The 10,461-nt window shown below is 43.0% G+C and overlaps 1 protein-coding gene across 2 annotated transcripts; it reads right to left on the bottom strand.

The window, feature by feature from the left end:
- Nucleotides 1–1,817: 1,817 nt before the first annotated feature.
- Nucleotides 1,818–10,400, bottom strand: LOC120834929 (hexokinase HKDC1). Of its 2 annotated transcripts, none has more exons than XM_078085067.1 (21): nucleotides 10,228–10,400; nucleotides 8,941–9,103; nucleotides 8,696–8,853; nucleotides 8,400–8,522; nucleotides 8,219–8,314; nucleotides 7,908–8,007; nucleotides 7,280–7,463; nucleotides 7,010–7,165; nucleotides 6,693–6,926; nucleotides 6,307–6,448; nucleotides 6,040–6,196; nucleotides 5,790–5,938; nucleotides 5,548–5,667; nucleotides 5,331–5,426; nucleotides 4,947–5,046; nucleotides 4,672–4,778; nucleotides 4,414–4,580; nucleotides 3,960–4,115; nucleotides 3,756–3,843; nucleotides 3,091–3,236; nucleotides 1,818–2,964 (listed from the first exon to the last, which is right to left on the bottom strand). In XM_078085067.1, exons 1-21 carry the CDS (start codon nucleotides 10,288–10,290, stop codon nucleotides 2,823–2,825), a joined length of 2,847 nt encoding a protein of 948 aa, XP_077941193.1. In that variant the 5' UTR covers nucleotides 10,291–10,400; the 3' UTR covers nucleotides 1,818–2,822. The 2 variants fall into 2 exon arrangements, with proteins under 2 accessions (XP_077941193.1, XP_077941194.1); XM_078085068.1 differs by having other exon boundaries at nucleotides 4,414–4,577.
- Nucleotides 10,401–10,461: the final 61 nt, after the last annotated feature.

Below are 10,461 nucleotides of genomic sequence, written 5' to 3'. Positions count from 1 at the left end.
TTGTAAAAAAACGTATCTAAATTGCAGCAAAGCGGCAAAGGGAGATAAACTTATTTCAAGACACATGCAGTTAAGTCTTCATGGAGAGGTAGACACACCTATTGTGTGTTGCCTCCAATGAACCACTCTTTGTAATACTGTAAAGGGGCCGTGTCCGTACTCGGCAGTGATTATCCCCAATTATCATAATTGATAATTATGAGCAAACTAAATGATGGGGTTAGGGTTGAAAGTGCACTAAAAACCAACGTCATTTTTAGTTTCAACAATTCAAAGAAAGTATTTTGGTCACTGGAATTCATGAAATCTGCCCATAAGTCTGTAACATGTATGGTGTAGTGAAGTCTGTAGATTTGTCTCAGTATTAAGTGTCTCAGTATTAAGTATTAATCATATCAGTCCTAAGTGCTTTTCTACACGCTTTTGCTGTGACACATGTATGTAGTAATTATCCTGGTGTCAGCACAAGATGCAACAAGCCAGCGGAATTTACACTACAAATAATATCTGCAAGCTGTCGTCGGCCATCTCACTCAGCTGAAGCGTGAGACGTTAGCACAATGCGGAGCAGAGAAATAGCTCACATCAAGCACGCTGGTCTGCTTTAATATGACACGTGACAACACACAACAGTTAGAAAATGCATTTGAAGTTTACCTACACGGTTGGGTTTTGTCTCCTCCTTCTTCACTTCATCATCCATCTGCAGTTGTTTTTTTGCCTTTTTCTACAGACTCATTGCATCTAATTCCAGCAGTGTTATCCACCCCAGTTTTATTATCTGGATTACTAAATTATCTTCGTTGATAAAGTCGTCCCACGATCAAGTGGAGGCAGCATCAGCAAGCGATGCGGATGTTTTGGTGCGTTGTCTCACTTCCCTGCGGTCCGCTGCGTCTAGCGGCCCGACGCCGGAGCTCCCTCAAAAGTTTCAAAGTTGTTTTTTTCAGTTGTAATTAAAAAAAACAGAATACGATCCTTGTATAAGGACTCGAGCCCGTAGGTCGAACCAGCATCTCGACTGGTGACCATTGCTGTGTTTGCGTGTCAAAGCTCCTATTGTTGGCATACAGCGGAGACAAAGAGACACCTACTCGCAGAGCCTTGAACTCACACACATGCAGACACACACACACAAAGAAAGAAATGTAATGTATGATAGACCTCACACACTTTGTTCAAAGAGAACAGCTCATTCAAGAAGACTTCGAAACAAGGCAGGTGAATATGAGGCTATTTAAACTCAAACTAAAGCTAAAACTAAAAAGGAGGTACAGTATTTGTGTGCAGACAAGAAAAGAGAGGGAGAACAGAATGAAAAGGGTGAAAAGAGATCGAAGCTTCTATCGGTCCCTTCCCTCTGCCAGCTTCGTTCAGCCGACCAGCTGTGTTTGCTGCATTGAAGCTGCACGTGTGGTTTAACTGCGAAGCTACTAGGTCACCACTAGGACAGTAAGGGATTACCATGATCAGTGTGTGTGTGTGTGCTCAATTGGTAGCATTGTAACATCTTAATCCCTGATGGATTAGCTACTGTTTCACTCCCGTTAGCACGCACACTTTCTCAAAACATTTCCTTCCCACCATTTGCATAATCGCTTAGAATCCTTTCTTGCATTTGTTTTTGCGTTGCGTTATCTTCTGTATTCTTTGCACTCTGCTGCATTCTCTGTGCTTTCATCTTCAACACATCCAAACCGTCCTGAATGGATTATCATGAATACACTGATGGCACTGAGCGTGGTTCTGGATTATGTCCAGTATACAATATCGTCAAATCACGAGTTGGACTTTACAATGCAACACAATACAAAATGAGTGGTTTAGTATTTTTACCATTAGATTCACAACAAAAGGCCTGACCTCACAATTCAGTTCCTGAGACTGAAAGTTGATCAAAGACACTAAATTACAACTAAATCTACAGTTGAATTATTTCATCACTTTTCTGAATGTTTGGTGTCTTTTGGTAGAATCCTCCATGTTTCTGTCTGTACTGATATTTAATCATAAACAGTATTAACAGAACAAACACAGAAGCAGGCAATCGGCCGAGACTCCAGTTAGACGGATAAAGCAGACAGACGGCCAAATGGCACAGATGCACATACAGGCAGAGAGACAGACAGGCAATCACAAGGACGGAGGGTCGGTCCAGAATGACCCAACAGAGCGCCGGTTGTTTTGATATTTTGGGAAAATGTGGTCAGCTGCATTCCAAACCTCCTTCCGCCCTTCATCAATACTAAAGTAGTGCTGACTAACAGGGACACACACACACACACACTCTTTGTCTCTCTGTTGCACAACACACACCACGGTTTGTGGTTTGTGGTGATGCTTTTTGTTCATCAAATGAAAGAATCATGGGGGTCCAAAGAAATTAAGAACAAATAAGCAAATTACTGCAGTTGTAATTGTTTGTAGCGAGACAAACAGAGTGTGTGTGTGTGTGTGTGTGTGTGTGTGTGCGTCAGAGGTGAAGAGACTGTTCAGTTGTTCAGAGTTTTTCAGCCAGAAAGGTTTTTCTAACTAGCAAAAATCTGTTTAATTTAATTCCCTTCTTTAAGTATGAATGACCATATTAGCTTCCATTTCGTCCCAGTGCAGCACACACGTGTTCATGGGTAAGACGCCTCACAGGGATCATGCAGCAAAAACCTGCACGTTTTATGCTCTTTGGGTGAGGAACCTTGTTCTCAAGGGAAAAGGAAGCTGTTGGCAAATCCACTTCTACGTGAGGCTACAAACGATGCCGGTCTGCGTCTCTTCCGGACCACTAGACGAGAACAGCAGCGCTGGGGGGGGAAACCTTTTTCTTTTCAGTCATGTGAAGTCTCCAGCTTCTGTCGGGCCACAGCTGTAATAAGTGCAGCACCCTTCCCGCTGCCTTCTGATGGCAGGAAGGTCACAGTACACTGAGGAGCCAAAACTCTGACAGTCTCTTGGAGGATGCCAGAGAAACTAGTAACAGAAGAAAAAAGAAACAAATATATATATTTTATGAAGCCAAATAAAAGAGCAAACCATTTTTTTTGTTCCCGCAGAAAACTGTAACTATAACCGACTATAACAAATAAAAGAACTCACTGTGGATGCAGTTTGTAGAGTGTCCCGTCCACCCCTATACTGATGTTCAGATGGTCCAGTCCTCGGTTTTCTCTGATCTTATCGACCACGGCCGCCATTCCCGCCCCACACAGCTGAGCTGCACGACGTGACACTGCCCCACATACCTGCACAACAACGCACACCATTATCGGCATTGCAACACAAAACAAAACAGTGTTTGCGGAGCCGGACAATATTATATCGCTCCGGAACCATTCAAATAAATCTTACTCAAACCTAAAATCATGTTGCAACAGAAAACATGAAAAACGTGAACTCTTAACCTCTTGCATTTGAGAAGAAAAAGACTTAGCAGCTTAGTAGCAAAGTATCACATTAGAGTCTTTATCCTAGTGAATCGAGTTAATCGAGTTACGTCTTGCGAGAGGTAGTCTGACTGTAGTTTATTTCTAGAGTAGTGAAATACTATAAATAATGTGAAAATATCAAAATGTTTGCGTTAAATATCTACGTTTGTGCACCAGTCATCAGTATAACAAAGTGTAAGTATCCTTAATATTGCAGTTAACTTAATTAATAATTAAAATGTGCAGGGTTAAAAGTTGGCTAAAGTCTGAAACTATACTGAAACAGCTGTTTTGTCAACAAACATCAGATAGAATTTGCTTTTTTTTGTCTTCTACCTCTTTGACAATAATGCTGTCATCACAGCTGCTGCCGAGGCCCAGTTGTTGGAGAATAGTTCTGACCTGCAGCAGGGCCAGGCGGTCACTAGGGGGAGACAGCCACGTTACACCGGTTACACGACAATACAGACAGAATATACACTCATACGCATAAAAAAAGTATACAAGTATGTACACGAATACACACAGAGTTTCTCCTACCTCTCCATTTGTGAGAGGTAATTGCTTCGGAATATTCCTGGTGTTTTTAAAGCTTCAGAGACTTGTCCTCTAAAGAGTAATCCTCCTCTGGTTAAATCCAACAACACCTGGCGAACAACTTCTCCTAAATACATCCCACTTGTCAGCTTTTCAAACCTGCATGAACGCAAAGACACAAAGGCGTTAGATCCACATGGACCGCGAGACACACGCACAGTGTCACTGAAGCGTGACACACATCAATATTCATAGACGTATGCAGTAAGAAATACGAGGCCGAAGCACATGATCAAAAGAAACCATATCAATATTGACAGGTATGAGAATGTCCCCGTAAACACGCAAAGAAATCAAAACCCGATGTCCGATCAAACGTACATTCAAACACGTGTCAATTGGATGGCCAAGAATCAGAGGTCAACACACACACACACAACGAGTGAGGGTTTCTTACCGTTGTTTCGCAGGGTTCAGGGAGTGTTGGTCCACCTCGATGTCGTGAGGTGTGATGATGTCATCTAGAGAGCCGTCGTCCCCCAGACCTCCCCACTCTGTGTTTATGCACATCTTCAGTATGCCAGCACGGCCCTCCGCTCTCTCGCTTCCCCTCCCATCATCCTGCTGAGAGCAGAAACAAACGACCGGTTAATATGTGGTTTATCCTCCAAAAATCTATATAACTGCACCCAGCTTGTTAAAAAAACACTTCTACCTCTTCCTCCTCTCCTTCGGGCGTCCCCTTTCCTCTTTCTCCTGTCTTTCGTTCATTCTTCTCGATGTTCTTCAACTCCTCCATGTAACAGACATTACAGCCAGTTCCTGTGAAACAGAGACTATTTGTCACCTTTGGCAACGCACACTAACTGGCATTTCTTACAGCTTAACACAACTATAAACGAAATAAAAGTCTTAGCTGGAAAACAAACACAAGTCGGACGTTACTGACAAATAGCCAAAATATTTAGCAAAGAATGTAAGTCCTCATACCAACGATCAGTCCAATCTCACATCGAGGGTCCTCATAGGCACAGCTCATCATAGTCGCCACTGTGTCGTTGACTACTGCAGCCACGTCCAAGTCAAACTCCTACAGGTACAAACACACACACACACACACACACACACAGAAAAAATAAAGGTACAAATAGGGTTGACTTGTGTTGCGATGTTGTGTTTTTTTTCTAGGGTCGTCGGAAAGTCCGCACTTCATTTCTCATCAAAACCTACATTAAATGTATTGTGAGGTTTTGTGCATCTTATATAAACAAACATGTACAAATAGGAAAGATTGCAAACTTTATTTGTCTCATCTGGCAAAACCCAGATCTTCCTTCTTAGCTGGTGAATGGGTGGTTGTGCGCTTCTACTCACGTTGCGTCTCTTGATGGCTTCCCTCAGCATGCTGACAACATCGCGTCCTTCACAGTCTGTGGCTTTAAAACCTTTGTTCCAGCTCACCAATGTGCACTATGAACAGACCAGCAGTCACAAAATGGATGTTTCTCCTTTTGCTGTCTGTCAGCCGTTAGAAAATGTAACCTAACACATTCAAACAGCTTTGAAATTACTCTCTAATATCCACACTGACCTTGTCAACAGCTGTGTGCTCGCAGGGGAAAGAGAAGGTGAAGCCCGCAGGAAGACGAGCCTTCTTCATGCCCATGTAGTCCAGGAAGTCTCCTACACACTGAGCTATGTAATCAAACAACTGCAAAAACACAGACAGGCTTTCAATGAACTGCTGCACACTTTTCATCTAAAAAACAACTGGTTTCAGCTTCCTAGATAACGTGAAGCCAAATTAGTTCACACAACAACTACATAGCGTACCTCCTCTCCACTCCCCTGCTTTATCTCCAGGGGTATGGTGTACATCTTGTTGTAGAGTCGAGAGTTATGTTGCAGACCTTGTTTGAACTTCACAAGCGATGCTCGGAAGTTTGTTTCTCCCAGATGCAACGCCAGGTACTTTCCGTGCTCTGAAGAACACAACAAACTCATCAGCTTTTGCATGATTCAGGTGCATTTCTTCACGGTCAATTGAAGCAAATGTATTATTATTATTCATTTGGGTGCTTACCTGTGCCATCAGGTGTACGGTAAACAAAAGAAGGCAGCATCTTGACAGCAGAGGAGCCTTTGCTCTTCAGTCCTGCTTCAAGCGCCGTCCTCATCCGGGTCTTCACCAACCGGAGCTGCTCCTGGCTCAGTCTGAAAGGTGACAGCATCCCGTCCACCTGCGATTACATGGAAGAGATTACTTTACATTAGCAGGATTAAATGCATGCATTTGCAAAAAACAACAACAACTACATTATACCACAGCAGACACGTGCAGCATCCTAACCTGTCGCCTTCGTGAAGCCAGCCGCTGGGCCACGGCCGAGACCAACGCCGCTCCTTTGCTGCTTCCGCTGTCGGAGAGGACAAACCTGACGTGGCACTCGGGGAGCAGCCGCCGCACTACTTTATGGAGACGTTTAGGATACCTGAAAGGAAACGAGTCCAATGTTGAGTTGCTCTTGGTCATCCGCAGCAGCTGCGTCGACATCACTCTGCCTTTGGACGGCAACGCGTGGCAAGTTAATTAATCAAAAGAGAAGCCTTAAAAATGATTAAGTAATTTCTATTAAAATGGGACTAGTAAGAATGAAAATTCAATATGCTACATCTCAATTATGTGCACACAGAAATATCATTTTTATTTTGTTGAACACTCCAAAAATAACCTACTGTGGATGCATCTTGTACACAGTTCCATCCACACCTACAGTGATCCTTAATTTCCTCAAATTGCGGTTTTCCATAATTCGGGTCAAGATGGCAGCCAGTCCTGCTGACACCAGATTCGAGGACCTGAAGGACACTATGGTGCTGACGTGTTGAACAGCAACGCAGTCATCAAACGTCGGGATCAAATCGAGACCCATGAGAAGGTCTCTGGTGTTGTTCAGACCATTTTTGTACCTGAGATAGACAGACGTGAATGGAATCATTTGGTTCCTTACAGAGAGAGAGAGAGAGGCAGGCAGGAAAGAAAGATGACTTACTCCTCCATGGCCGCTACATGTTCAGTGGTTATTGTCCCTTTAGTCCTCAAGGCCTTAGACACCTGTCCCTTAAACAGCAGCCCGAGCTTCGCCATCTTTAATACAACCAGCCTTACTAGCTCGCCCAGATACATCCCACCGACCATCTTCTCCAGGCTACGCGTAGGAGAAGAAAAAGGAGCAGAGGAGGTTTGTAGTTTTTATGGTGTCAACCATATCGTGCCGCATAACATGTCATATTATGAGAAAAATCAATGGTGTTCTCCTCACATTTGTTTTCCTGGGTTGTTGGAGGCTGCGTCCAAATCCCTGTCAAACTCTGTGACGTAATCCTTCAGAGCTCCGTCGTCTCCAAAGGCTCCCCACTCCGTGTTCACACACATGCGGCCCTCGTCCCCCTCCACCAAGTCAATGTGACGTAGCTCCTCCATGTAGCACGCATTGGTGCCAGTACCTAATCACACAGACGTACAGGACATCCATGGTTTTACTTTACAAAGACGCTCCTCCGGTTACATTCATTTGAACTTTAACCTTAAATAATCACAGGAAGTTTAATCTAATCTAAGCGTAAAATGAAATCCTAATCTAACTTTAATCTACAGTACAAAACTATTCACAAGATAAAGATGGAACATTAGAACGGCTCTTTACCTGGTTCAAATACACACAAATACATTTCAAAACAAAGTCACTTAATGGCCTTCACAATATGAGTGCAGGGAGTTGGAGATAACGTGTGTAACCATTAGATGCATTGTGCTCTCTTATTGAAATGTAACGGCGTTGGTGGTAATTGTTTGTCACAGCACGGCAGCTCAGCTCCAGTGCAAAGGTCTGATTTAAGAGCTGGTGGATAATTAACATGACATTAGTAAATCTGTATTTTTATACTCACCAATAATGAGACCGACTTCACACTGCTGGTCATCAAAACCGCAGGTCATCATAGTTGCGACGGTGTCATTAACCATGGCCAATACCTCTACGTCCACACCCTGCAGTTTGAGGGGTTATAAATTAACATCATCAACACAATAGTTCATATACCAACAGAAGTATTTCTAAAAACGTGCAGTTATATCGAAGTGATGAAATTGGGTATGATTTTTAGAATTTCTCAGTACCTTTATTGGTGTCTAATACATGAAATATAGTTTGTGAGTATACATTTACAGATGTGTATTGTGGTGAATACAGGTGTCCTACCCCAATTCTGTCTAATGCCCCTCTGAGGGCCTGGACCACATCTTTACCCTGAAGGCCTCCAGCCCGGAAGTTCTTTGTCCAGTTTAACAATAATCCCTAAAGAGAAAGAAATGAAATAATAAGATAAAAGATAAACTTCAGGTGCAGTTTGTTGAAGGCTAGATGGATTTTGTGTCATTACCTGATTTAAGGTGGATTGTTCACAGGGGAAAGAGAAAGTAAAGGCTAGGGGATGTTTCCTCTCCAAACTGATGTTCTTCTCATGTAGAAAGTCCTTTAGAGACTCGGACACATGGTCAAATAGCTGGAGAAGGAGAGAAGACCTTAGGAAGAAGAAAAACTTGACCAGCCAACACTCGGTTGCTGTTCCCATCCTTGTCTACAATTTTTTACATTCATGTAGCTGATCCTGTAGCTTTTTCTGCTCCCTCTAGAATTCCAGCCGCCCTCGCCCTCTGCATTTCCCCCTCCCCGTACCTCTGTTGCTCTCCCGAGGTGCAGCTCCTCAGGTGTGGGGTAGGTCTTCTCCACCATCTCCACTCCTCCCTTCTTAATACCCGTGGCCTCTCCCACTTTAACTTGGAGCACCTTAAACCTGGAGCCTCCGAGATCCAACGCCAGAAACTCCCCTTTCTCTGCAGCACAGGGAGGGAGGGGGGTTGTATACAGTACGATGTATAATCTGTACTGTATGCATGTGTTATGTGTTTCTCCACCTTTACCTGATCCATCGGGGGTGGAGCGGACGTGTGTTGGCAGCATCTTTAACGCTGCTGCGGCGTTGCTCTCCACTGAAAGGCCCTTCTTCATCTCAGCCTGGAAACGGGCTGAGATGTCACTTAGCTGGTCGTCATGGAGATGCATGGCGTACAGAAACCTGTCCACCTAAAGGTGAAACACAGCCAACGGTAAGCAAACAAAAAAGGCAAAGAGAAACGATACAGACAACAAAGTGATAAACAAAGAGCAGCAGCTGAAGAAATGTGTTACGAGCACTCAATCTTAATCATTATGGATATATTTGTATTCGGGTGAAGATTTGGACTTATTTTGAAGAGTTAACCAATTTCAGTAAATACTTTTATCTTTTAGGGTTTGTATGTGGCAAGAGTCACTTCAGCCCGGGCTCGACTCAAATGTAACACCTGTATCAAAAGCTTAAAGGTCATTTTGTGGCTTGCAGGAGTGCCGCATGAAGGTAGAGGAGACAGAGGAGACTATGGACTTTTTTTTTTTAATCAATGGGAGTAAAGTGTATAAATAAAAGGAAAACCTGCCATTCCTCTCAAGAAATGAGCACAAAAGAGGCGTATTGATCAAAAAGCTTTTGCTCAGCCCCAACCTGTATACTCAGCAAATCTATCAGGGTTGTGTCATGTTAAAGGGGGGGGGGGGGGGGGGGGGAGGGATGTCACTGGCTGCGCTTCACAGTTTTTGTGTACGTGTGGATGTGTGTGTGTGTGCAGTGTTCCATGGCGGAGTGTCAATACTTTGTCCCTGAGAGAGTGTGTGTTGATCCCATCTGCACTAAAAGAGGCGTATGGGGAGAAATGTTAATCATTGCTCAGGAGAAACGATCGGTGACACAGTAACTAATGATAACAGCACCGCGACAGTCTTATTGCAGAACAGACTGCTGCTTTTTCTGTTGGATAAGATCATAAATGCCATGATTTGTCTGTTTTTATTTTTTTGCAGCACTACATTGGTGCAATAAATGAAAGCACGTATTTTGCTTTTTAAAAACAAAATTAAAGTCTGATACTATTTTTTTGTTTGAACTTTGATTTCTATATAAAATGTTTTACAGTAATGAGATCAGATTAAAAAAATACATTTACAATTTAGAAAATTCACTTTATAGAAAGTGACGGCTTTTAAATGGGACTAAAGTTTTAATAGATCACAGCAATCTTTGTCACACAATAGCGCTTCTGTAGCAGAAGTCTCTTTAATGCTGAAAATTATTGCTACTATGAAGTTAAATTAAGCAGAGGCGAAGCGCTTACCTTCTTTGTGGGATCCTCTTGGAGTTTGGAGAAGAACGAGGCAACGATATGAACGACAAACATCTTGATGTGCAACACAAACCACCATTAAAAGTATCCAGTGATATAAGAGTGCAACTACTGACATACAGTCTGTTTTCTCCTCCTGATCTTGTCTTGTTTTGTACCACTGTGCAGAACTCAATGATTAACAACAAGCCAAGCCCCTTGATTCCATCATTTCCTCCAATCTCT

The sequence above is a fragment of the Gasterosteus aculeatus genome, chromosome 12, assembly GCF_964276395.1.
Source record: "Gasterosteus aculeatus chromosome 12, fGasAcu3.hap1.1, whole genome shotgun sequence".
NCBI lineage: Eukaryota > Metazoa > Chordata > Actinopteri > Perciformes > Gasterosteidae > Gasterosteus > Gasterosteus aculeatus.
Note: the sequence above shows the minus strand (reverse complement) of the source record. Positions and strands in the feature narration are given on the sequence as shown.

What these genes read in the sequence shown, in the direction of transcription:
- LOC120834929 (XM_078085067.1), bottom strand. Translation starts at nt 10,290, where the DNA reads ATGTTTGTCGTTCATATCGTTGCCTCGTTCTTCTCCAAACTCCAAGAG. An exon ending in AAGAGGATCCCACAAAGAAG is followed by an intron (nt 9,104 to 10,227) that starts GTAAGCGCTTCG and finishes TTTCACCTTTAG; the next exon opens with GTGGACAGGTTTCTGTACGC. An exon ending in GGGCATTAGACAGAATTGGG is followed by an intron (nt 8,008 to 8,218) that starts GTAGGACACCTG and finishes CTCAAACTGCAG; the next exon opens with GGTGTGGACGTAGAGGTATT.